The 26331-nt window shown below is 45.9% G+C and overlaps 3 protein-coding genes and 1 long non-coding RNA gene across 23 annotated transcripts in view; all 4 read left to right on the top strand.

Moving 5' to 3' along the window:
- LOC148395990 (unconventional myosin-IXAb-like) overlaps positions 1 to 16223 on the top strand; it is a 55242-nt gene extending 39019 nt beyond the window's left edge. For 8 of the 19 annotated variants that reach the window (XM_088378111.1, XM_088378110.1, XM_088378123.1 and 5 more), the window contains 35 exons: positions 2227 to 2343; positions 2756 to 2890; positions 2961 to 3082; positions 3153 to 3294; positions 3750 to 3939; positions 4081 to 4200; positions 4730 to 4805; positions 4871 to 5017; positions 5090 to 5129; positions 5203 to 5325; positions 5465 to 5545; positions 5696 to 5806; positions 5946 to 6068; positions 6144 to 6293; positions 6372 to 6685; positions 6768 to 7859; positions 7936 to 8005; positions 8195 to 8401; positions 8970 to 9067; positions 9143 to 9231; positions 9299 to 9522; positions 9655 to 9771; positions 9853 to 10041; positions 10392 to 10439; positions 10522 to 10633; positions 10831 to 10892; positions 10976 to 11168; positions 11236 to 11364; positions 11472 to 11577; positions 11680 to 11811; positions 11914 to 12037; positions 12827 to 12847; positions 13074 to 13279; positions 13376 to 13518; positions 13649 to 16223. In XM_088378111.1, coding sequence (XP_088234237.1) covers positions 2227 to 2343; positions 2756 to 2890; positions 2961 to 3082; positions 3153 to 3294; positions 3750 to 3939; positions 4081 to 4200; positions 4730 to 4805; positions 4871 to 5017; positions 5090 to 5129; positions 5203 to 5325; positions 5465 to 5545; positions 5696 to 5806; positions 5946 to 6068; positions 6144 to 6293; positions 6372 to 6685; positions 6768 to 7859; positions 7936 to 8005; positions 8195 to 8401; positions 8970 to 9067; positions 9143 to 9231; positions 9299 to 9522; positions 9655 to 9771; positions 9853 to 10041; positions 10392 to 10439; positions 10522 to 10633; positions 10831 to 10892; positions 10976 to 11168; positions 11236 to 11364; positions 11472 to 11577; positions 11680 to 11811; positions 11914 to 12037; positions 12827 to 12847; positions 13074 to 13279; positions 13376 to 13518; positions 13649 to 14022 — 5727 coding nt within the window. In that variant the 3' untranslated portion in view covers positions 14023 to 16223. The remainder of the gene's footprint in view (positions 1 to 2226; positions 2344 to 2755; positions 2891 to 2960; positions 3083 to 3152; positions 3295 to 3749; positions 3940 to 4080; positions 4201 to 4729; positions 4806 to 4870; positions 5018 to 5089; positions 5130 to 5202; positions 5326 to 5464; positions 5546 to 5695; positions 5807 to 5945; positions 6069 to 6143; positions 6294 to 6371; positions 6686 to 6767; positions 7860 to 7935; positions 8006 to 8194; positions 8402 to 8969; positions 9068 to 9142; positions 9232 to 9298; positions 9523 to 9654; positions 9772 to 9852; positions 10042 to 10391; positions 10440 to 10521; positions 10634 to 10830; positions 10893 to 10975; positions 11169 to 11235; positions 11365 to 11471; positions 11578 to 11679; positions 11812 to 11913; positions 12038 to 12826; positions 12848 to 13073; positions 13280 to 13375; positions 13519 to 13648) is intronic. The other 11 variants (XM_088378115.1, XM_088378128.1, XM_088378127.1 and 8 more) reach the window with 9 other exon arrangements.
- A 371-nt stretch (positions 16224 to 16594) lies between these two features.
- On the top strand, positions 16595 to 17359 carry LOC148395989 (uncharacterized). The gene is made up of 2 exons (XR_015858969.1): positions 16595 to 16732; positions 16909 to 17359. It is a non-coding gene; the product is annotated as an uncharacterized LOC148395989 (long non-coding RNA).
- A 650-nt stretch (positions 17360 to 18009) lies between these two features.
- Positions 18010 to 21365, top strand: LOC148395988 (uncharacterized). Of its 2 annotated transcripts, XM_088379656.1 has the most exons (4): positions 18010 to 18093; positions 18217 to 18256; positions 19104 to 19679; positions 20642 to 21365. In XM_088379656.1, exons 1-3 carry the CDS (start codon positions 18040 to 18042, stop codon positions 19634 to 19636), a joined length of 627 nt encoding a protein of 208 aa, XP_088235782.1. In that variant the 5' UTR covers positions 18010 to 18039; the 3' UTR covers positions 19637 to 19679; positions 20642 to 21365. The 2 variants fall into 2 exon arrangements, with proteins under 2 accessions (XP_088235782.1, XP_088235781.1); XM_088379655.1 differs by lacking the exon at positions 20642 to 21365 and having other exon boundaries at positions 19104 to 19721.
- A 604-nt stretch (positions 21366 to 21969) lies between these two features.
- On the top strand, positions 21970 to 25482 carry LOC148395987 (uncharacterized). The gene is made up of 3 exons (XM_088379615.1): positions 21970 to 22233; positions 22307 to 22352; positions 23995 to 25482. Exons 1-3 carry the CDS (start codon positions 21985 to 21987, stop codon positions 24513 to 24515), a joined length of 816 nt encoding a protein of 271 aa, XP_088235741.1. The 5' UTR covers positions 21970 to 21984; the 3' UTR covers positions 24516 to 25482.
- Positions 25483 to 26331: the final 849 nt, after the last annotated feature.

The raw sequence follows: 26331 nt of genomic DNA, 5'->3' as shown, positions 1-26331 counted from the left end.
GCCCGCCTCTTAGATGTGATATCGGGCCCACGCCAACCGTTCAGCAGTTCATCCGCGAGAACTCGATTACTGTGCAGAATTTAATTTGCCGTCCGGCCTACTGCTTGTGGCTGCGGAGCTTTTGTTGTCTGAGGAAGGAAATACTACACACACACACAGTCTTCGTAGCCGACCACCACCCACATGCACATCTGATCTGTGCACTAACACTAGTTGCTCACAAGATGCCGGACATCCACCCCCTCCCATCCATGCAGTCATGTGCTCTTGTCTGAGGAATGTGAAGCCTCCACTGGAATATGCGACACAGCCAACGAGCTGACATTGTAACTGTCCCTCAGCTGAACCAAAAGACGAGATGGTGCTTGACTTTATTTTAGGTTTGAACAATCAATCGACCCGATTGTCACGCCGTCAAATGGAGTGGAGCGCCACAGGGCACGGAGCCGAACCTTGACCGTTTGCCATCCGGCAAACACCCATCAATTTGGCTCACGGGCGCTCGCAGCTCATCTCACAGAAAGAACCCTGACCCGCTCTTAGGGGTCCGACACTGGCGCTTTCCCGGAGGAAGTGACAAATGAGCTTCCGCATGAGCTTTGTCCGATGCGAGTGCCGCATACAGCTTTCTCTCTTTGCTGAAATGACAATGCTTACTTTTTATCTTTGGCAGAGAGCCCCTGCAAAATGGCTTTAGCAGATCTGTAACTTGAGATTTGTAGAAGCTTTATGGCATAAACTGAGCTTTTAATAAATCCCACAATGGGCAAACGCTGGCCGCGGAAATACGCCTTGTTGGATCTGAAACTTTGACTTGTGTCAGCAGCTGAGCTCATTATATTTTTTCTTTCAGTTGATTGATTGGTTATATTTATTTTTATTTATTTATTTAGTTATCTAATTATTTTTTGTTGTATTTTTTAAGTCGGTGAAGGAGCTTTATTTTCATTCAAATGATTGTACTCAACTTTATATTGTTTTGGTAGCGAGATGAAGTTTTTGAAGTATATTACAAATGTCACTTATTTGAGCGCCATAATGTCAGTCAGGCAGCCTCCAAAGTGTGCTTTGACGCAACCCAAAAAAAGAACTGCTAACATTTAGTCCTGACTTTTATGATGCCACATGTTCTTAAATGTGAGGGCAGACGAGGCAGCTGCAATTCATACGGCGCGGTGTGTAGACTTCTTTTTTTCCTGCCGTCAGCCTCTACTGTCTGCAGATATTTTCCGCAATAGCCGACGACAAATGTTTCCTCTTATCTAATGGAGATGCATGCATGCGATGGTTGCAAAGAGTTAAACAAGGAAGCGTACAAGGAAAACACTTCGACATTTGCATCACAACTCTGTCCCCCCGGGTTCCCGTTATGATTTCTCTGCTTGAATTATTCATAACCTTCTTGCATAACCCAAGCAACGCAGCCTGAACGGCTAAAAATAACACAAAGAATCAATAATGCAAATGTTTTTTTGGTGTTTTTTTTTTTGCCTAAATGCAAAAATTTTCTTGCGAGTCATATTTAGCTCGGCGTGCCCATGAAGCAGCGGGACAAATATTTGCTCCCTTCATTTTTCATTCAGTCTGGAAAAATAGGAGCTATTGTTGAGACCTCAAAACAAGCTAAAATATTTTGGTTGTCGCCACAGTAAGGCTGCGACCGGCTCCCAATTTGCACTCTTAACAAAAACTGGATGTGTTCATGGCAATACTTTCAACAATTATTTTTTCTAGCATTCAGAGTTCTTTCAATACATTTCAACCAGACATTCTCTCACATTTCTGCGCTATTCACTATTCTGTTATTAGCCGTCTTACGTGTCAGACTTTATTGATAAGATGTTTATTATTATTATTGGTATTATTTATTCATTTTTTATTATTAGTATTAGTATTTATTAGTTTATTATTATTACTATTACTATTATTATTATTATAGTATGTCAGTGATTTTTATGGTGAGCTCATGTTCAGTGGAAAATAGGCTAAATCAAATCGGTTGTTTTGCTGCTGTTGTGTTGAAGGCAGCGCAAATATTACATAAATGTCAAATGTCAACATCGACCCCAAGCCCTGAACCGAATGACCTGACCCGACACCTACCCCTCAATATTCACATTCAGAACATCCATCTATCCATTTTCCGAACTGCTTGAAAAATGCCAATTTATACTCGACGTTGTTACCCGTCACAGAGGAGCTGAATTTTGTTCACGTTGTGCACAGGCGGGCACGGTGAGGGACTCCATGGCCAAATCGCTGTACAGTGCTCTCTTTGATTGGATCGTGTTCCGGGCCAATCACGCTCTGCTCAACAACAAGGACCTGGAGGACAAGTCAAAGGTGAGACGTCTTTGCTAAAGTCCAGGATGCCCCCCCCCCCCCACCCGCCCCCACCCGCCCCCTTGCTATTTGGGCCCCCGCAATTTGAGCAGATGGCATTGAATTCCCCATCAGCTCACGTTTCCCCCTCTGGTGTTTTGCTTTCCCTCGGCACTGACGTCATGTCGATCACGCCGAGGTGGGTCGATGCGGCGGCGCTTCTTATCGAGGTTGTTCCTCTTGCCTTCCAATTAGATGAATAATCCCTAACGAAAGGCCTCGTCCTGCCGACCCAGTTAATATCTTTGACGTCTATAACCATCGATAGCACTGAATGAGTTAAAAGGCAATCGCCAATATCGTCTTCAATGGCCCCAAATCTGAAAAATACAAAACCCAGCTGACATTATCAGCCTGTGTTACCTTCCTCCAGATCTTCTCCATCGGCGTGTTGGACATCTTTGGATTTGAGGATTACGAGAACAACAGCTTTGAGCAATTCTGCATCAACTTTGCCAACGAGCGTTTGCAGCATTATTTCAACCAGCACATCTTCAAGCTGGAGCAGGTGCAGCTCTGGCCACATTCCTTTGTTTTGCGGGTTCCAAATTTGCGAGCGCTTTGCCGTCTTCCTGCAGGAGGAGTACCAAGTCGAGGGCATCAGCTGGCACACCATCGACTACATCGACAACAGCAGCTGCATCAACCTTATCAGCAAGAAACCCACGGCGCTCTTCCACCTGCTGGACGAGGAGTGCAAGTACGCCTCAGAGGGGGGTGCGTGAATCAGGAAGCGACATGTCCTCCTCATTTGTCTGGTTTGACGGCAGCTTCCCTCAGGCGTCGAATCAGACCTTGCTGGACAAGTTCAAGCGTCAGCATGAGGGAAACAGCTACATCGAGTTCCCCGCCGTCATGGAGCCCGCTTTCATCATCACGCACTACGCCGGCAAAGTCAAGTACAGAGTTAAGGTGAGCTCGGAATTTCTAATTCTGGCTCTGCAGTGTGACAAAAAAAAAAAAAGATGATCAGATCTGATTCTTTCCCATTAGATTACAAATCACTTTTTTGGGCTTCTTTCCTGCTCAATATAGAAGCAGGCAGGAAAAAAAACGTTCATCTACTTTTGCGGCGGCAACAGATTATGTTGCTACAGCGCAGCTCAAGTGTAATTGGCCTGTTTCACATCTTTTCCTCTCCTTTTTGTCCAAGCCTTTTATGAACTTCTCGTTGTGCCGCCGACCTACTTTTGTCTTTTCCCCCTCCTCGCCCACCCGCTCAATCTAATTCTCCCGCTCGCCTCCCAGCTGCGTTCTGATAAGAAGCACATGTGCTGGAAGCGCTCTAGTCTTTTGGATCACGCCGGCGGCCGAGTATCGGCTGCGAGATATCTACCACACCGAAAAATATTTTGTGCCGTGTTCAGGACTTCCGGGAGAAGAACACGGACCACATGCGCCCCGACGTGGTGGCCTTGCTGAAGAGCAGCAAAAACGCCTTCATCTGCGGCCTGATGGGAATCGACCCAGTGGCCACATTCCGCTGGGCCGTTTTGCGCGCCTACTTCCGGGCCCTGGTGGCTTTCAGGGAGGCCGGAAGCCGATACAAGAAGACAGGTCGGACGTCAGCGATTTTATTTATTTATTTTTTTATTATTAGAGGCGCAACAATTCTGTTTCAATAATCGATTAACAAAATCGATGATCAATTCAATCACCAGATCCAAAAATTACCTTTTTATTACATCTGATGGCTAGGTCACGATTCCGCCGTCCCCTGTGCCGCCGTCAAAACTGTGGACAGTTTCAGTTTCCTTCATCACCCGGTTCACCAGAGGAGCCTTGAGATCCTTCAAAGGTGCAAGGATGAGAAATACCGTAAGTAGGTTCAATCGGGAACAGCTCCAACTTGCTCACATTAAAGAAAAAAAAAACGTTGATTCCTGCCACAAATTGATTTGATTTAAGAGAAGACGTTTGTCCAACTCAATGAAATTACACTCAGACTGGTCATGTGTGAAACAAGCTCGCTTTTAGAGCCCCCACAAATTCCTGTAAGCGCCGTTTTTTTTTTGGAAGCCGGTGCCTTGTTAACGGGCTTTACAATGGCGTCACATTTCTGAGGTGAGTTCAAATGAAAACGCTCAGAAATCAATTCCAGGTTGAGGCCGTCACTTGTGGTCAATAACACCAGAAGCGAGAAGCTTTTATTATGGCAGCGCGCCGTAAGAAATACAACCTCACCCGTGCAATTTTCTTTGTGACTGATCGGGAAAAAAATCTGTGGAATTCGTCCCCTGTGGACAAGCGGGAGCCTGCACTGGACATTTTTTGTCGTTTGTGATATTCTTGTTGTTGTAGCAAAGTCACAGCTCATCTTGTTTTCCTCTCATTCCTTGGCATGCAGGCATCACCAGGAAAAACCCTCGCTCTCCGCTGGCAGATCTTCAAGGCGCCAACACCCTGAACGAGAAAGCCGGCTGGTGAGTCCTCGACGTCATTTCGTCGTTAGTTCTTTGTCATTATTTGGCTTTTTATCGCCTTACAGTGATAGCTTCGGCGCCGGCTGCAATGGGCGCGGGCTGAGGTCGGGACGCCTGTCGTCGGCGGGGAGCCCGACGGCCCTGGGAGAGGACGGCATCTTCATCAACTCGTCCAACAGCAAACTCCTGGAACGAGCTCAGGGAATCTTACTGTGAGTATTTTATTGTCTAACAACATTTTTGCCTCAACTTCCCATTGCTGACTTGTTTGTCTCACTTTTCAGCAGAAACAGAAACTGCAAAGTCAAGCCCAGCCTCCCCAAGGTGATAATATGTCATCAAATTATGAAAGAGGACTTGTGTTAATATATATATATATATATTTTAATATTGGTAGCACTTGTTGGACGTAAAATCTCTGCGTCACCTGAGCAGCGTTACGCTCCACGATCGCATCACCAAGTCGTTGCTTCACTTGCACAAGAAGAAGAAACCGCCCAGCATCAGCGCTCAGTTCCAGGTGAGTGCTTGCTCTCTGCTGCCCCTGCTGGACTCAAAAGAAAATACTAATTGCTCACTCTTCAAAAAATATAAGAAAATTTGCCTGTCGGACTCAACTAAATTGATTGGACAAGACGAGAATGTGTTTGCGTGTGCAGGCTTCCCTCACTAAACTGATGGAGACGCTCAACCAATCGGAGCCGTACTTTGTCAAGTGCATCCGCTCCAATGCTGAGAAGGTACAAAAAAAAACCCCACAATTATAAATATTAATATAATAAATATTATATTAAAAATACAATACATTTTCTTTATATTATATATTAATTTAATAAATATGATCTAAGATAAATAAATTAAAAAAAAAATCATTTTCTTGTCTTTGTCAGCTGCCGTTGCGCTTTAATGACAGCTTAGTGCTGAGGCAGCTGCGCTACACGGGGATGCTGGAAACCGTCCGGATCCGACAATCGGGCTACAGCGTCAAGTACACTTTCCAGGTAAAGCTTTGGGCCCATTTTAGATTCTGATGCTATGAGCAAAAAATGGCATAAAATGTAATATACTTTATTGTGCTTGTAAATAAAAAAAAAAAAAAAGTGAGCTCCTCCTCCCCCATCAGTGTGATGTCATTTCCAGGATTTCGTGCGTCACTTTCACGTGCTGCTGCCTCGAGGCACAACCGCAACCAAGTTGGGCATCAGGGAGTTCTTCAGGCAGATCCATCTGATGCCGGCCGGCTACCAAGTGGGCAACACCACGGTAAAGAGAGCCGCAAACGCCTCCTGGTGTCATCCGCAGGTTTTGATGGGTGCAATCCACCCGTCGGCCTTGCAGGTGTTCCTGCGGGAGGCGGAGCGTCAACGTCTTCAGACGCTCCTGCACCAGGAAGTTCTGCGGCGCATCGTCACGCTGCAGCGTCGCTTCAGAGCCGTCCTGGAGAGGAGCAACTTTGTCAGGATGAGGCTGGCTGCACGTGTCATCCAAGTGGGACTTTTTTGATTACAAATAATTAACAACAGCAAATCAAATAAAACCCGTTGGCCTGCATTTTTTGTTTTGAAGCGCTGGTGGCGATGCTGCCTCATTCGAGAGTCCGCCATGGATTTGAGGCTGGAGGAGCGAGCGGTGGTGTGCCTCCAGACAGCCTGGAGGCGCTGCAGGCAGCGCCGGACATTCCTGCGGTGGCGCAGCTCGGCCGTGGCCGTCCAGAGGAGCTGGAGGACGCGCCGGCGCCGAAGGACGGTGGCGGCTGTCGCCATCCAGGCGGTTTGGAGGGGATTCGCTGAGAGGAGACGCTACTGTGAGACCTGCAGGACTGTGATGTTGCTGCAGGCCATGGCGAGGGGTTACCTGGCCCGCCTAAGGTACGCAAAAGGGTGAGTGGGAGAGGCAAAAAAAAAAAAAAAAAAAACACTTTACGTGTCACGTTGGTAATGAATCTTTTTCAAAAATCGATAGATTCCGAGAACTGAAGCAGCAGCACGAAGCGGCGGCGCCCATCATTCAAGGACCCGACGACGACCTCACCTTGGAACAGGATCACGTGGAGAGCCTCTCCGGGGAACTGGCGGAAGACAATCGAAGTCGGGGCGCGGACGAGGCCAGCCACAAGATTCGAGCCAAGCGAGAGAGCAGGCGCATGAGAGAGCTGGAGCAGGCACAATTCAGCTTGGTGCTTCTCAAGGTTCGCACCGGAAATGTCGACACACCTCCTCGAGGAGAGTTGGAACCAGACAGCGCCACCTGTCGCCCAGAGGACCATCGCAGACATTCGCCTCTTGGGTCTCTTGATAGCTTTGAGGCGCTCGCTGCCGAGGACACAGAGACCGAAAGTTCAGGAGCTTTCACGTCCTGTTTGACCGCGCCTCGAGAACGTTTGACTTCAGAGCCAGCGAGAGATTCAAACCACAACGAAAAGCCCGAGACGGAGTCACCGCTCAGGACCGAGAGCCCGAGGGCAACGTTTTACATCGCTTCGGACCAAAGTCCAGTCCGAGAACCGACACGCGAAAGTCCCAGCAAGTCTTCCAAAGACAGAAGAGAGTCCACGTTTCGAAAGCCCGTCGTGGTCTTGATCAGTATGCAAAAAGAGAGTCCTCTGGAAGAGGGGTCGTCGGTAGTCCAAAGTCCAGAAAGAACTTCTGAATGCAGAGAACCGCAAGCCAGTTCCCAACAGACACACATATCGGGTTTGGAGGTAGCATCTACCATTGAAGAAGAAAGAACTCCACAGTCCACTTTTGAGGAAGGCGATTCCTCCATGGTTCTGTCTCCAGCCACTTTTGAGGCAAGCCCAGAAGTTCCTGGTCTTTGCTCCTCAGAAGTGGACATCAAGATCACCCTGGAGGCCAAAGCCGGCGTTTCTCCCACCGTCCGCCCGGGTCAGCGGGAGAAGAAAATGGTCCCGCGTGGGCAGGGAGCCGCCAGCCCGCTCCTTGACACCAAGCCACCCAAAGCCCAGAAGAAGAACTCGGCTCAGACCGTCATCGTCAACATGACAGAGAAGCCCACCAACACGGCGCCACCCAGACGCAAGCTTCCGTTCTCCAAGTAAGTCCCAACCACCACATGGCCTTTGACCTTGTTTACTAAAAGGTCCAGATGCGTGTATGTGTGTTCCTTGCAGGTCCGATAAGGATTTGGTGACCCAGGGAAGATCTTTGTCCATGTTCAAAGATGATTCCAGGACCAGAGAGGTAAATGTACACTTCACACACTGCAGCAAGCGGGCCGGGCCCGCTTTTAAATCGGACCAACTCGCTTAATTGCTAACGAATTTTGACAGACAACTGTTTTTGAGATTGTGGAAAAACGCCATAAAATGTCTCCTCAAGTCACTTTGGCGGTTTGTGAACATTTTTGCTGTTGCTGTGGTTGCCCGGCAGCAGTTGGGGCGGCCAGGCCCCAAAAAGAAAGCGCTCATGTCCCGGACGCGCTCCGACTTCCTCACGCGCTGTAACTCGGAAGGAGCCACGCGCTCGGACGACGACGACGACGAGTACTATGTCCCCGCCCACTCCCGCACGCCGCCCCCCTCCCCGTGCCCACCGCGTGCACGCCCCAAGGCCGACTGTCACAGTGACTCCGAGATGGTAAATCCCCCCGGGACCCCTCCTCGGCCTCCTTTGTTTTCCCGCCCGCCACTTCCGCCGACTTCTCGGGAGCAGAGCCTTCTTACTTCACAGGCTCTCTCTTCCCGTAACGACAAAGTGTTTTTCTGTCTGCTTGGAAACGAAGAAGATGGCTCCAGCTGCTGCACGGCCTGGACTCACCCAATCCAACTCTTGAGAAGAGAAGCTGCGCTGATGCATGCTGGCTCGAATGACGCTTGATCAAGAGCATCCTGTCCTCTTTCTTGTTACTAATCAACATTTAATTCAGCATGAAAAGAGAAATGAGACACGACCCACACAAAGTAGAAATTTCAGGATGAACCAAAAATGCGCTCAAATGATAAAAGAAGGTGACTTGTAAAGGTTACGCTCCATCCTGGAATTTCACCCCAAAGTCCAAGTGACCTAACTTTTTGTGAGTCACGTATTCCGACGTTGGGGACAAACCTTCTCGCTTCGTCGCCATTCGCAGCATCCCAGGACGCCGTCGGCCATTTTGGGAACGCTCTGCTTGCTCACTCTTCTGGTTTTATGTCTTCCGCTGCAGGATTCCCACAAAGACCCAAAGAAGATCCATAAGACCATGTCATCGGGAGATCTGGGCAAAGTGGAGGTGCTGAGGAAAACCTCCAGTCAGGATGGAAGGTAGAGAGATCACATGATGCACGCAAATGTTCATGTGTGTTTTGTCACTACTTTCACTTTCTTCATTTGGAGCAGAATGAGAGGGAAGATGCGATTCTGGAGTAAAAGTAAACACGGCGGGAAAAAAGTGTCCAGCAGGGGCGAAAGTGCTGCTGAGACACCCGGTAAGAAAAGTAAAAAAAAAAAGAAGCTGCATCTTACATCAGCTGATTTTATTTTTTCGTCCATCAGAGGCCCCGTCGCCTCCTCTTAGTCCGGACCTGAAGGCAGCGTCGGCGCCACGGGGCTTGTGGGACAGCAAGGAGAACAAGGAGCCGTCTCCCAAGATGCGGCGGCGGCGCAGCCTGAAGATCAGCAGCGTGGCTCTAGAACCTGCCCAGTGGCAGAATGACGCACTGCACATCCTCAGCTCGGCTCACGACTACCGCACCATGAACGACTTCCTGCTCAAGAAGGTGCCCGCCCTAAAAATGCATTTAGGTCATCCCAGAGCTGCTCCCAATATTTCCATGACCTCACCGGAAACACCACTTAGTATTATGAACGTGTGGGAACTGACCAAAATGTTTTTGCGTTTGTACCTTCAGATCGCCGACCTGGAGAGTGAAAACGGCAAGAAGGACACCATGGTGGATGTGGTCTTCAAGAAAGCCCTGAAGGAGTTCCGCATCAACATCTTCAACTCGTATTCCACCGCCCTGGCTGTGAGTACGCGATCCCCCCATCTTGTGCAGTGGACTCGCCCATGTGGACCATGTCAAACGAACATGCGTGTCACCGGGCAGATGGACGACGGGAGGAGTATTCGCTACAAGGACCTGCACGCCCTCTTTGAGCACATCCTGGAGAAGAGCATGCGGCTGGAGCAACGTGACTGGAATGAGTCGCCGGTGAAGGTGTGGGTCAACACCTTCAAGGTCTTCCTGGACGAGTTCATGACAGAGTACAAGCCCATGGAGGGGACCATCGGCAGGGTAAGAAAATAATGAACTGTCATTGGCGCAGGAGCCAATTTAGAAAAAAATCGAATTGCCTGGATGAAAAGTAATATCATTTCAAACTCATGTTACACGAGCCTTAAGTATATGTAATTTTGATTTATTATCTGATTATTCATTTTATTTTTTAAAATTATTTTTATTTTATTTTTTCATTTTTATTTTATTATTAATTATTTGGTTTTTGGAAAAAAATGTAAGCTACTCATTAACTTCCACTTACAACCCAAAAATATGATTTGATTGTTTTATCAGTCAGCTCACACTGTCAGTTTTTAAAAATGATAAATATCAAATTTAGTTCAATTCCGTGTCTTTGTTCCCAGGCCGCCAAACGAGAGCGCAAGAAGTCGCGCAAGAAGGACACTGACATTGTGAGTTGAAAACGCCAGGCGGTCATTTTGAGTGGTGATTCTCGGTCGCCTGAGCTGGTCGTTGCCGCCCCCTTGCCCGCAGGTTGAGGAGCACAACGGCCACATCTTCAAGTCAACGCAGTACAGCATCCCCACGTACTGCGAGTACTGCTCGTCGCTCATCTGGATGATGGACCGAGCCTGCGTCTGCAAACGTGAGCGCCGTGTTCTCACTAACTCACTTACCTGACACTTATCCTTCTTCTCCGAGGGACGAAAAATTGGATTAAATTATTTTTCTCCACGGTAATGCCATCTTCGATCGGGTTGGCACTTTTTGGCTTCACGTGTCAACCAATGAGATGCCTCAACTGAGCTTTCAAAGCACAGACTCTCGTGTGCTGTCTTGCAGTCTGCCGCTACGCCTGCCACAGGAAGTGCTGCTCCAAGATGGCCACCAAGTGCAGCAAGAAGGTAGGCACCCACGCTCGTTGCTGGCGAAAGTTGTCGTCTTTTTATTTTTCCTTCTTAACGGGACTGTCGCGCGCGCGGCCAAGTACGATCCGGAGCTGTCGCCTCGTCAGTTTGGCGTGGAGCTCTCCAGGCTGACCGGCGAGGAGCGCAACGTCCCCCAACTGGTAGAGAAGCTCATCAACTACATCGAGATGCACGGCCTCTACACGGAGGGCATCTACAGGAAGTCAGGCTCCACCAATAAAATCAAGGAACTGCGCCAGGGGCTGGACACCGGTCAGTTTCCGAAGCGCTCGGCCAGATGCGAGGCAACGGGAGTCACGTGTGGCTGGTCACTTTCCAGACGTGAGCAGCGTGACCTTGGACGATTACAACATTCACGTCATCGCCAGCGTGCTCAAGCAGTGGCTCCGCGACCTGCCCAGCCCGCTCATGACGTTTGAGCTCTACGAGGAGTTCCTCCGAGCCATGGGTAAGCCCGTGGCGTGGCGTGGTGTGTGGTGGCGTGGCGTGAAATGACGTCACGCCGCCCCGCTCTTTGTCCTCGTTTTGTGACGACGTGCCATTTTGGGTGCTCAGGTCAAGCCGACAAGCGGGAGGTGATCCGAGGTGTGTACTCAGTCATCGACCAGCTGAGCCGCACATACCTCAGCACGCTGGAACGCCTCATCTTCCACCTGGTCAGGTGAGACTGCAACTAGATATTTGCTTTTAATTTGGAGGTGATAAGATGTCACGACTTCATAGCGCATCACAATGTTTTCCATTTCTTCATGTTTGGTTTTAGGATTGCGCTGCAGGAGGACACCAACAGGATGTCGGCCAACGCGCTGGCCATCGTTTTCGCCCCGTGCGTCCTGCGCTGCCCCGACACCATCGACCCCCTGCAGAGCGTCCAAGACATCAGCAAGACCACAGCGTGCGTCCATTCGTCTTCTTCTGTACTACTGTACTTTTGAAGAGTCTCGTGGTTCTTTTGCGTTGTTGTTGATGTTATGTACATTTTGGGGCCTTTTTGCAGGTGCGTGGAGCTGATCATCAATGAGCAGATGAGCAAGTACAGAGCGCGTCTGAAGGACATCAACAGTCTGGAGTTCGCCGAGAGCAAAGCCAAGAGCCGACTGAGCCACGTCAGGAGGTCCATGGTAAGAGCGCCACGCTCGGCATTGCGCGATTGTCAGCTTCAGGAAGCGGCAGCCATGTTTGCAGCTCATATTTTTGCCATGAAAACAAATTTTTTTGCTTTGCGTTTTGACACTGGGGAAAAACAATTTCAACATTTTCACTTAAGAGTCTATTAAAAAAAAAAAGATCCTTGGTGGACGTAGAAAAATATCAATATTTAATTTCAGAGCCCAATATTCGAGGTGGGCGGGGTGAGCAGTGGCTTGTTTGCACGAGACCGGATGTGCAACTGTATTGAGTGTGTTGCGAGCCAATTTTGAGCAATGGCGGCAGGCCCCTGAGCCTCCCTAACCCCGACTTGTCCTCCCTTCCCACCCCCGACGCCTCCTTCCAGAAACCTGTACTAATCGCTGTTAAGTTTATGAGCATAGCCCACACTGCCAACCCGGTATGTTATGCCCCCTTCTCCGAGTGCGCCCGCCCATCACCATTGTCTGTCCCGTTCAGTCCAAGTCTTCGCAGTTGTCTCGTCTGCCCGCTTGTATGCCCCAAAAAATTCAAACTCGGCTATCAAGGCACCATAGCACATACACGCACCAAAATAACAACCTTGTCTAAATTTATTCACAAATTTAAAAAATCACAAAGCTTATTGTTTGTTGTTTGAATAGCAATATTAGCAATAGCAGCTAGCGCTGCTGTCGGTGTTGTGTTGTGTTGTGTTTCTTCCATGAGTATTTCGGAGAGAGAATGATAATTTTATTGCCGCACTGACCCATTTTTGTTTTTGCTAACTGGCTAACACGCAGCCTAACGCTGCCCGACTGAAGGTAAAGCCTTTCTTTGAGTCTGAGAGTGTCCTACTAGTATCCCTTCCAGTTTGTTGTTAGCTGTGTTCTTGTGATTAGCACATCTGTACGTTGTAAGTAAGTGTATTTTTTTAGAAAGTCTCCAGTGTTTTTTGCCATCATTGTTTCTCTTTCGTTTGTTTTAAAAATATTAACAGGCCATATTGAGAAGCGCACGTTTTGTTTTTGTTTGTGTCCAAACTTTCAGAGCAAGAGCCGCGTTCGGCAAAGCGGCGCCCACGCGCAGTCTCCCCCACTCAGCCCTAGGGTGGGCCTCCCAGTGGTGGACAGCGAAAGCACGGGAGTGGCCGGCGAGGAAGCGGTTGAGGGCACGCTGAGCGAGCAGCAGCTGCTCGCCATGCAGCAAGAGGATCGGATCCTCAACGAGCAGATTGAGAGTCTGCAGAAAGAAAAGTATGAAAGATTTGATTGCTGTTTGTTGATTAGTTAATGAAATAGTTGATGAGCAGGGTCACATAGGAAGTACACGATGTGTTGTTTTTTTTCCAGGGAGGAGCTGACATATGAGATGTTGATCCTGGAACCGCGAGCGTCCGACGACGACACTCCAGAATCAGAAGCGTCCATCTGCACGGCCGACAGCTCCGAGAACATCACCATGGAAACGGAGGGTGCCACAGGGGAGCAGCCCGGTAAGGATTGAACTAAAATCATAGAATTTTATTAAAAACACAGAAACTGTAAGTGACGATACTATCAATCAGCACAGGAGAAATATCATGTTTTGAATTTTTTTTAGCGTTAGTTGTTCCGACTCCACAGAATCGGGCGCTTATGGCTCCCGAAAATGGGAGATGAAGTGCAGGCGACCTTTGCGTCGCCATCCCGACTCGGTGGACTCGGCCGACTCGGCCTCCGTTGTCTCCTGCTTCAATCAGCCGCCGTCGGACTCGCCTTCCCCTCACTACCGCTTCCGCTCGTCGTCGTCAGGACCCCTGCTGGCCTCCTACAGCCCGGGAGGGGCGGGAAACGCGTCCGAGTCAGGGCGGCGGCCCGGGAAAGGCCGCCCCAGCCACAGGCTCCGCCTGAGCCACAGCTCACCGAGGGAGACGTCAGGCGGACACCGCAGGGAGCCCGAGTTCGGCTCGGCGCCGCAGCAGCTGGTTCTGTATGGCAGTAACGAGTTCATGGTGTGACGGGGCGGAACGAAGGCCTCGATATTCAGGTTCGGCCGAGACTGGTCACGGGGGTTGCCCCCGCCCGCCCCCCTCCTCAGCAGGGCAGGTGAGCACTGAGCCAGAGTGCAGAAGAAGACGAAGGAAGTGCCGCTGAACTTGGGGTGGGCCGTCTGTCTTCTTCAGCCTGTAGCCATAACGATTGAATCGCTCAGCTACGCTGAACTCTGCTAAGCTAGGCTAAGCCAAGTCCGCTTGTCACGTTTACACACCAGCCGAGATGCAGCATGCTCAACCGTTAGATTTCCTGTCAAGAAAGCGTGCCACAGCAGACACCTTATGCGGAAGAGAATAGGGCTGAACAATTTTGAATAATCATATCATTGTATTTTTTTCACCTCAATATTGCCATTGTGATTTACTATGCGGGCATCCTTTTCAAGCTTCTCTTCCCCAGCCTTTTTTCAACAAACACAAGCAATAAATAAATCTGCATTGCCGTAAACAAGATTCATCATACCAAATTGTTTTGGTCTTACAGGTGATGCTAAAATAAAGGACAAATTAATATGAAAACCTTTTATATATTTACCAAACATTAGCCATCTTTAAGGCGTTGACTATCACACCCTCACAACATTTGTAAGTGTGAACATAAATCATAAGATTAGGACACAAGCCGCAGATTTGGCTTTTATCACGTCAATGTTTTATGGAAAAAAAAAAATGCTGACCCATAGAAATGAATTAACCCCCCCTCCCCAATGCAACCTATTGTGTTTGACGACATTGAGTTTGAGGAATTGTTCAGCCCAAACTCATCCATTCTCTCAAGTGGTCCGGTGACACGGAAGTTCGATGCTTGAGCGTGACGTCATGGCGATTAGCACCTCCGCCTCCTTCCATCGCGACTCAAACTTTCGAACGCGCTTGGCTGGCGACCACTCAAACGCGGACTAGCGATGCGGAAGATTGGATGATTCTGAGCATGTGCCATGGCAAGAACATGTACATAGAGAGCAAGCGAAAGTTAGGACGCGCTTTCATTCCGGTGCCACGCTTGTGAACATCAGTGTTATGACGTCACCACTTGAAGTTCTCTCTTCCGTTTTTACTATAAGAACGTGTGCTGTCATTGTTATATTCTTGATATGCTTAGTTTCTGTCGGTCAACACTTGCCGGACTTTTTTTTGACGTATCGGCTCACACATACACGCACATATTCTCTAGGTCAGGTCATCAAAGTATTTGCTATTTTATTCCAAAATCTGGGGAAAACTTCACTCTGACAGCTCACTGGTTTCGTTCACACGCATTAAGGCGCTTGTCTAGATGCTTCTGACTTTTTCCTCCTCCTTGTTGAGCTCAACAAGCAGCGCTTCCGTCTACTCGTAGCATTTAATACGCAGAAACCAAAACACGTAGCAGCCAAATATTTCGTGCAGTGAGGCTCATGAAGGCCTCATGGGTGGCCGTCAATAAAACTGTGAGACAAGACCATCAGTATTAAGCAACTTTCCACCGCCTCAGTTTACTATATACACACACACACACAAAAATGAGCTGGATGAACAAAAGTGATTATCGTTCACTATTCTTCGTTTATGTCCTTTTGCATAATTTGTGCGGGGAAAAAAAGTGAATGTAAGTGTAACTGGAAGGCATGCTCTGCTTTCTTGGGTCATTTTTTTCCTCTTTTATACACAGTGTATGTACTGTATGTGAGTTTTATTTATGTCCACGTTTACTGCGGTTTCAAAGGATTTCTTATGAAGGATATATTATCCTGCGTACGATGAAGTGCTACAAGGCCAGCAAAGAAAAACGAAACAAAGTTTTGGCTGCGCCACTCTGTACATAGTTATATACGAGGTGTAATTCGTGTTCCTTTTTTATAATTATTATTTTAATGACACAAGCATGTCTATGTTGTAAGAGTAAATAAAAGACGATGGGGGAAGTTCATCAGACTAACTGCAGATTTATGCAAATGGATGGTTATTTATTTTGTTGATTCTTCTTCACAAATCTGTTTACTAATAGCAAAACCAGACCTTAGGTTCGTGATTATTTAAGGGGAATTCAAGTCAAACACAAATTCAGTATTATGATTCATCTTGAACAACCCTGCGAACTCTCATGTGAACGCAACATTTGCTGCCTTGGAAAACACTCGCAATTCAATCTTTTCCCATAATAAATTAAGAAAATTGAAACTGCAGGCTTGTTTGATTTTCTTGATAAAAAGAAATGCAGAATATTTGAATGAAAAATGGGCCATCGCAGCACCACAATTCTTTTCATATCAATACAGCTGCATCATATTGTTAAAAAAAAAACCTCAATAGTATAATACATCGGTTATTGTCTAGGAAAATAATTTATTAAAACATTTTTTTAATAGGATTGTATAATACTGTATAACAGAATAACATGTTATATTTGAAGTGTGGAAGCCGCGTGTGCCTAACGCACCATCTTCTTTCTCAACGCCAAATGCGCCTGCGCCACACATCATTTACCATCGTGCATCACGGCAATGAGAAATCGCCCAAAAAAGTTGGCAGACTCCTTCACGGTGAGTCGCTGAATTTTTACGTCGCTTTTTAAACGTCACGTACTTAATTTTCCTATTTTTTATGAGGTGATGTTGCTGTCCATAAACATGTTTGTGATATCTTTTCTTACAGATGTCTTTGGTTTTCTTTGATTTGGCGACAACTGGATAGGGTATGTGACTTGATGGCATTTTTAAAAATGCAACTGTCGATTTTTTTTTTTTTACTTTACAATCTATGTCAATTATACATTTAGGTTAAACAATATTTCATTTTTAGACTAAACAGTATTTTATGGTGATCAACAGAAGCCGGTGCAAACGCTCGTTTCATCCTCTTTTATCCAAGGTTCGGCACACACCCATTGGGCTACTTGAAATATTGAGAGTTAAGTGAAACAATCAGGATTGAGAACAAAAGCAGACCAAGGTCGAAGGGGCCAGAGTATCGCCCTCCTATTCGGCTACAGCTCACAACCAGACTCGCCAACAGCTTCTTTCTCCAGGCTGTTAGGACCCTGAACTCGCTACCCCCTTCTGCGTAGCGTGCGGCACTGTTGCGCTACTTTCTGGAATGTCTGCTGTACGCTCACTTGCTCCTTTTTTTGCTCCTCTTATTTATTTATCTGTTGTGTTATTTATTCATTATTTATTCAGCACACTGTTGTTGTACTTGTTTACTTGTTTGTCTGTTGTGGGCCATGTCTTGTCACCGTGGGATAGGGGGGAACGAAATTTCGGTTTCTTTGTGTGTCTCTGGCATGTGGAGAAATTGACAATAAAGCTGACTTTGACTTTGACTTCATGTTTCTTGTCAAACTGTTTTTTTTCCTTTACACTGCGGCAGAAAATCTGTCAAGATCCTGGGATTCTGTTGTCACCGGTTTTGTGGGTGGGCTGATCCTCCGCGAATTTACTCGTGTGGCTACGACAGGTGTCCAAACGTTTGATCAATTTCTTTTTTAACCCAAAAAATTCATAAAAAATATTGATAATAACTTAGCACACAAAATTGGTGAGTAATTTAAAATGCAAGATAAAAGAAATATTTTTAAAGACGACTATATACGCTTATTTTCGAAAAATAATATGAATATTTTTAAAGACGACTATATGATGATACACTTATTTTCAAAAAATAATATGTTTTCTTATTTTACTCTTATCAGTGATACGAAAACCACTACCAGTGCAACGCAGACTCCCTCTAGCGGTGTTTAAAAGAAACGCATTCCAAGTACAGTTCAGCTATATTTGTTAATTTCACAGCGCACAAAATATTGTTAATAGTAGAAAAAAATAGAAATGAAATGCGCCTCATAAATTCCATAGTGACATGTCGCAGGGGAAATGTATTTTAATTGGACATTTTTTAAGTAGGCCGCCCAATTTAGACGGCGCATGTGTCTAATGAAGTGTCTTCTGGCTCGCGTGAAATGCGGCTGCGCCGAAGGAGGAGCGCTGGACTCCATTTCCCAGCATGCACCGGCGACGAAAGCGCAAGATAACAGCAGTTGCCCGACGCTTCATCACGGTGAGTTGCCGAGTTTATAACGTTGCTTTTAAAAGCCATGTTTTTCATTTTATCATGTTTTAATTTACGTGACGATGCGACTGTCACTGTCTCTAAATCTGTTTTTGATATCGTCTTTTGCAGATGACTTCGGTTTTCTTTGACTTGGCGACAACTGGATTGAGTATGCAACTTAATGGCATTTAAAAACATTTAACTAATGACAAAATCGTTTTATCTCAGACAGACGTTTTGCGAGTTGTTATGTACTCGACATGTTTGGGCGGAATGATGATGCGTACTCCATCGTCTTTATCAGTTGAGGTTCTTAGAATTAATGAGCCAAAATAACATTTTTTCGGTTGTAACAAATTTCGTCGACTGCGCCTTCATTTAAGTGTCCCATATTTCATTTCATACTTATTTAACGGAACCCCACGGCGACAGGAGCAAGCCAGTGCACATGGGTCCAACGGTGATTTTTTTCCCTCTTGGTTTCTTTCCTTCTATCTTCGAGACTAGTCCACAATTCGGAAGCAGCGCCCATTGGTCCATGTTGTCTATCATTATGATGCAGGCAGCTGTCTTTACACTGCCTTGCAAAAGTATCAGCCCACTTTATTTGATCTTTTGCTACATTTCAGGTGAAAGGATACAATTGATGTTTTTTTGTGAAAGAACAGTAAAATGGACACAATTGTAAAGTGGAATGAAATGTACATTTTAAATTTTTATTTACAAATAGATAGGAAAAGTAGGGCATACGGAATTCTTCACACCCCCCTCCCCTTTTCTTTTCTTTTAGTGCAGTTACTCCAGTAGTTCCTTAATTATTTCCGAATGATCTAACGTTGAGTTAAATGATCAGAGTCCACCTGTGTCGTCATCACCTCTATGAACGTATTCAACCGTACTTGTGTTTAGGCCCAATTCTCTTTGATATTCAGTCACATTTACATCTTCTGTTTTGTATACATTGAAGACAATTTAGTGAAGCTAACATGCCTTTTTGAACTCTCCTTGGTCTGCAGACAGCAAGGTGTGCGATATCGTCCAGATCGGAGCCGTTTGTGATGAGCAAACCTTCAACACCTACATTGTCCCCGATTGCTGCATCAGCAGGGGGGCGTCGGGGGTCACGGGCTTCTACGTGGCCAACGGCATTCTCTTTCACTATGGGGAAGCGATGCCCACTGTGTCACTCCACTGGGCTCTCACTTCCTTCATCGATTTCCTGGCCTCTTTCCAGGAGCCCGTGTACCTGGTGGCCCACAACGCCAGTCGCTTTGACGTCCACGTCCTCAGCAGGATTCTGGCCGAGTTCTCCCTCCTGCAGAAGTTCCGCAGCGTGGTGGCCTGCTACGTGGATACCTTACTAATCAGCAGGAGGATGGTTCCGCATAGCCGCAATCACAAATTGCACGACCTGGTGTGGTGCCACCTGGGCAACGGCTACAACTATGACGCCTACAACGCGCTGGAGCAGGCCGAGGTGCTGCAGGACCTCTACAACGTTTGGAACCCAAGTTGGGATACCATTCTGGATTCCATGATCTACCCATAGTGTCAAACTCAAGACACGGGGCAGGTTACAACACATCATTTTTGTAAGAGATCATGAATAAAAATATCAAAAGATTTAACTATAACTGAATTTTTATATATTTTTTTACATTATTTTTATAAAGAAAAAATAAGTATGTAAATAATAATAATAATAAAACAATAATAATAATGTAAGGTCTCGAGGGGCAGATTCATCTCAATCCGTAATGAATATCAAAAGATTTAACTATAATTGAATTTCTAATTTTTTTTACATCATTTTTCATAGAGGAAAAAAATTGTATGTAAATGATAATAACAACAATAATAATGTAAGGTCTCAATGGGCAGATTCATCCCACCACGTCATTTTCTTGTTCAAGTAAATCAAATGTTTCTTGTTAATTGGATTTGTTCTTTCCAGAAAATCTGTCATGTCAAAAATATTCTGGGCATTGTTTTATGCACCTCACTTAGTATAAACACAATATTCTGCACAATACAGCGTTTGTCAAAATTGAATTAAGCATAAAGATCTATGTCAGGAGTGCAGCCGTTTTGCCTCGTACTGAAGAAATGACATCACCGTACCAGGCGGGGTCATCTTGGAAAGGAAAAAAAACAGATCCACCGTGAAGGTCGTTACTTTGTTGCTTCACATAGAACATATTCTTGTAAAGAAACTTTTCAACATGGTTGGTGAAAAAATGAAACAAAAACTGCCAATAACTTGTGAGGATAGTTCCAGTATCATTTCTTAATTCCACACCCAGGTAATGGTTTTGGTGCTCTCTTTGTAGATGTCAGGAAGCCAAAGATATAGGGTTAGCTGGTCACTGAACTCTGACCCATAAATATTTACCAACACAGCTCATTTCCTGTGATGCCAGACCTCAGAACATCTGAATGACTTTGCAACAGTATTTCAATCACACATTGGTGATAAGGTTGACAACTTATTTTATGATTATTTTCAAGTGTTGACTTTTTCCTGTGCTGGCTGTAACCTTGAGTTGTACTACAGTGTCAATATCTGCTTGCTGACCACTGCGAAGATAGAGATAAGACCAACTCTGCAACTTGCTGGAACCAGTTTGCAGAGATGACCCCAGCAGAAGCTTTTCACAAGATCGACATGTTCTGCATCATTGCTGCTTGACTACAGATAACACTCTGGTTGCATTTTGATCATGTACGCAATGCATTTCAAAGCAAATGAAAGCGTGTCCTTTTATAGCTGAGATGGATGACGTCATTGCTGGCTGAATAGTGACAATTTGCTTTTGTTTTCGCTCTTGCTCTCTTTCTCTCGAAAAGGGAGCAACAGCAATGTGCACATACTCTTATTAGTTTATACAAACTTGTATACTTTATCATATAAATGTGTAAATACTCTTATTAATTTATACAAACATAGTCGCTCCATCAGAGAACAGACGCGGCACGCAGAGCTGGTAATTTTCCATTACATGTAATGCACACCTCATTAACTTCATGACACATAGATACAAAACATTCAGTAGATAACAAGACATTCAGGTGATAATAGAACAAATGTCTGCCTTATGAGGATACGTTTTCCTTCTTTCCTCCTCCCTTCTCTTCCGGATTCCTGCTTGTGGGTTCACTAAAAAGCCTTCTGACCGGAACTATGACGTTGTTGTTGTTTCATTTTCTTAAAAGTGCATTGTGTACAGACTGCTGTGAGACAACCCAAGATCTTGCAAATAAAGAACCAACTATTACAACACATCTTTGTTTACCTTGCTCGATGACGGACATCTTGAACAAAACGCAACACTCTCTTTCTCTCTCTCTCTCTCTTTTCTTTCTCTATTTCTCTCTCTATTTCTCCCTCACTTTCATTTCCTGCCATTTTCTCCATTTTCTTTCATTTCCCCTGACATTCTCGCCATTTTCTCTTTTGTTTCCCCGTTTTCGTGTCCTCTCTACACTACAGGTGTCAAACTCAAGGCCTGCCACATCATTTTGTGTGGCCTGCGAAGACAAATTGTGCATCAAATTCGTGTCATTACTAGAGTTGCAAATTGTCTTCACTTTTAATATATATTTTAAAAAATATATTTGACCAGTTTTTACTCGTCTGATTTGAAAACGAATTATTTGTTAGTTTGTTTTGTAGCTTTTACTGTACATAATATGAGGTGCTCATACATTTATTTGGGTTGACAGTCATAATGGCCCTCCGAAAGAAGCTATGACTAAAATGCGGCCCACGAAAAAAATGAGTTTGACACCCCCGCTCTAAACTCTCGATATCATGTCTTGAAGTGCAAAGTATGCCGTTGCCCTCGCGTTATATAGTGACGGTGTACCTAATCAAATGTCCCTTCGTTCCTTTTGGGAATGCAGCTGGACTTCATTTCCCGTCGTGCACCGCGACAAAAAGCGAAACTAAAGGGAACCCAGGAGAAAAGTCGGCTGTTGAGAGGAAAACAAAAACGCGAGCGAACGGGGGCTCTCCCTGTGTGGGCGGCCAGCTCGAGAGAGAAAGGAAAGGGAAACAGCCCTCCTCCTCGTAAACGACAGCGGGCTATAAAATCTGCAATTTGGACACTGGCTCGGCGACAGTCGAAGGCGAGACGTTTCTTCACGGTGAGTTGATGAACTTCTTATGGTGCTTTTAAACGTCGTGTTGACACAATGATTTCTTTTAATTTTTCTGTAGATGTCGTACACGGTGGTTTTCTTTGATCTGGAGACAACTGGACTGGGTATGGCACAAAAATCTACTTGATGACTTTGCTATCAGCGTCAAACACCACAGCTCTTATTTAAAATACTGTGGCAGAAGTGAGGAACACGTCTTTATTTTATAACTGTCTGCCAACAACTGTGACATCACAAAGGACCACCCACCCTTGTGTGGAAAAAATAAAAACAAAATAAAATCTTTATAGTACGTAGTTCTCAAACCTTTTACCATGAATAGCTTCAAGCTTGCAAAGTTGTCCGACTAATTAAAAAAGTGCTGTTAGTGTTAAACAAAAAAGTTATTCGAATGTTTTCCTTTTATTTACTTCATTTTATTTTTTTCATATTTGTTTCTGTGAATCTTTAATATACCACTAGAGCAGGGGTCACCAACACGGTGCCCGCGGGCACCAGGTAGCCCGTGAGGACCGCATGAGTCGCCCGCAGGACTGTTCTAAAATTAGCTCAAATAGCGGCACTTGTCAGTGAGCTGCATCTATTTATTTTACAGTCAAACCTCGGTTTCTGAACGTCCCGGTTCTCGAACAAGTCGGAATTTGAATAAAAAATTCGAAATTTTTTGCTTCGGTTGTTGAACAAAATTCATAGGTCGAACCTCACTAGATGAGCCGGGAGGACCCGAGAAAACCCGACCGCGCGGCCCGGATGCCGACTGAATCTGTGGTTATGGTATTTTCGTTACTTTGAGGATTGTATTAACCCCTAATCATGCCTCCAAAGAAAGCAAGTGGGAGCAGTAAAGCCATCCTAAAACACAAAGACGCTCTTAAAGCAATGCGACACTGAGCGCCCGGCGCGCTGCGGTTGCGCGATCGGACCAAATAAAGCTCCCCGCGCACTGAGGTCCACTTAAATTTTGGAAAGTACATCAGGACTTTAAGAATATTTTCTAAATTTCAGCGACGGCTCTGTCACAATAATGCGACCAGCGCAGCGCTACGGTTGCGCGTTCGGCGGTGCGCTGCAGTTGTGCGATCGGGCAAAAATGCGCAAATGAAAAAAATGTTTAAAAAAAAAAAAAGGGGGGGGGGGGTTCTTTTAGTCTTGGAACGGACTAAATTTTATTAAATTTTATTTGTAAAGGGAAAAATAGATTCGGAATTCGACCGATTTGCTTCTCGAACCGCCTTCTGGAACGGATTGTGGTCGAAAACCGAGATTTGACTGTATTTTTGCTGTTCTTGTTAAAATCACACTTACATGAGAACTGAAAATGACAATGATAACACAAAGTGAAAGCTAAATTGAGCAAATTGGCTATTTCAGAAGTGTGTGTCAAACTGGTAGCCCTTTGCCTTAATCAGTACCCAGGAAGTAGCTCTCGGTTTAAGAAAGGTTGGTGACCCCTGCACTAGAGAGTGCTGTCATACCGCTTGTGGTGCTGTAACCACACATTGGCAGTCTCACTGTTCTCGTTGATTGTATTTTGTTTTAAATAGTGTCAATTTAATTTTTGCAAACAATTTGGTTATAGGTAAAACTAACATGTGTTTTTTGTACTTATTGAAGACAGTTTAGTCTTTAATGATGATAGCATAAATGAGTTGGTCTTGGTTGAAGCTAACCTCAATGAAGCGCGCGTGCATCTTTTTTCTGGTAAACTCCGTGAAACGAAATATATGTTCTCTCCCGTACCCGCAGACACTCAAAAGTGCGATATCATCCAGATCGCGGCCGTCTGCAACAGACGGGTCTTCAACACCTATGTCGTCCCCCGCTGCGCACTCACGAAGGAGGCCAGCGACGTAACGGGTTTCTCGCTGGCGAGCGGCCGTCTCTTCCGCCACGGGAAACCCATGGACACCGTCCCACTTCGCCAGGCTCTTGACTCTTTCATGGAGTTCCTGTCCTCTTTCTGCGGGCCGCTGTACCTGGCCGCCCACAACGCCAACCGCTTTGACGCGCCCGTCCTGAACCGGGTGCTGAGGGAGTTCTTCCTCCTGCACCCATTTCAGAGTGTCGTGTCCAAATACCTGGACACCTTTCTGCTCAGCAAGAGGATGTTCCGCAATTTCTATAGCTACTCCTTGGCGTACATGGTGCAGTACTTCCTGGGCAAATCCTACGACGCCCACAACGCACTGGAGGATGCCAGGATGCTGCAGGAGCTGTTTCTGGTGTGGAAGCCGGACAGGAATGCCGTGTTGAATTGCTTGATCTAGAGCACACTTCCTATCTAAGCCCTGGAGGTCAGATCCAGTTGGCCACTTTTGGGCGCTCAGTAATCAAATCGTGTGTCTGCTTTATGCTACTTTGGCAAGAAATCTGTAACCAAATTGCATTTTCCTCATCTATAATCAGCATTTTTCCCCCCATATTTTGCTTGTCACAATTTTCAGTTCCCTAATTGCATGACTTGAATTTCGAAATTTCCTAACCAAAAAGTGAAGAAAACATTTTTTTTAAGAAACATGCCAAGCAGAATAGTAAGTTTGCCCCTAGGATTTTTTTTTTGCCTCAACCTATAGAATAACAAAAAATACTCTGAAAGCATTTTTGATGGCAAAAATCATAATTTATACAAATAGAACTGAGAAACAGCCGTGAGTAATGCTGACACACAGTATGGCGTGAGTCAGTGGCTTTTCAACATGGCCCGGTGGTTTATTTCCAGACTTCTGTGGACCAAATACAGCACAAGTGACAAACTCAAGGCCTTTTGGCCTCATGTCAGGTTCTACGGCCTGCAAAAGCTTGTCACTTTTTTCTTGCCCAAAATGGCAATTATGCAATATTAGGGTTCCCACAAGTGGTGAAATAGAATAGTTTGAAAAGTTTTCCTGCTATATGTAATTTAATCTGACATAAAGTCCTTTTATATTTGTCTATGGTTTATATTAGCTGACAGTATTGACACTGAAAAGGACACTCGAATGATAACTGAAGTGGGTTCAGGGCTCAGTTTCAAGTTGGGACACAAACACTCTACCACTGAAAGTAGATGCTTTGTTTTTTCATTTATGATTGACTTTGTGATTTGTGATCATTTCATTAAAAGAGCTTTTATATGTGTTGTAGGTGACGAACGAAGCAGTTATATGAATTTTGAAAACTATATTTGTATATGCATTGCTATGATTTATCTTTATATCATTTTCAAAACTGGATTAAAAAAATATATTCATTGTACCTATCTTGCTCCTCTTGCTAACACAGTTTTACCCCTGACAATGACCTGTTGACATTTCCTGACGCGGTATTTTACTTTTTATTTTACCCATCCATCCATCCATCCATCCATCCATCCATCCATCCATCCATCCATCCATCCATCCATCCATCCATCCATCCATCCATCCATCCATCCATCCATCCATCCATCCATCCATCCATCCATCTTCTTCCGCTTATCCGGGGTCGGGTCGCGGGGGCAGCAGCTTTAGGAGGGACTCCCAGACTTCCCTCACCCCAGCCAATTCATCCAGCTCATCCCGGGGGATCCCAAGGCGTTCCCAGGCCAGCTGAGAGACATTGTCTCTCCAGCATGTCCTGGGTCGTCCCCGGGGTCTCCTTTCGGTGGGACATGCCCGGAACACCTCCCCAGGGAGGCGTCCAGGAGGCATCCTGATAAGATGCCCGAGCCACCTCATCTGGCTCCTCTCAACGTGGAGGAGTAGCGAACTCCGAGTCGCTCCCGGATGACCGAGCTTCTCACCCTATCTCTAAGGGAGAGCCCGGACATCCTGCGGAGAAAACTCATTTTGGCCGCTTGTATCCGGGATCTCGTTCTTTCGGTCACGACCCATAGCTCGTGACCATAGGTGAGGGTAGGAGCGTAAATCGACCAGTAAATTGAGAGCTTTGCCTTTTGGCTCAGCTCTCTCTTCACTACAACGGACCGGTACAGGGTCCGCATTACTGCCGACGCTGCACCGATCCGCCTGTCAATCTCGCGCTCCATCCTCCCCTCACTCGTGAACAAGACTCCAAGATACCTGAACTCCTCCACTTGGGGCAGGAGCTCATCCCCGATCCGGA

Source organism: Syngnathus floridae, chromosome 6, assembly GCF_059516105.1.
Source record: "Syngnathus floridae isolate MCC-2025c chromosome 6, RoL_Sflo_1.0, whole genome shotgun sequence".
NCBI classification, from domain to species: domain Eukaryota; kingdom Metazoa; phylum Chordata; class Actinopteri; order Syngnathiformes; family Syngnathidae; genus Syngnathus; species Syngnathus floridae.
The sequence above is the reverse complement of the archived record's forward strand: the minus strand, read 5'-3'. Positions and strand labels throughout refer to the sequence as shown.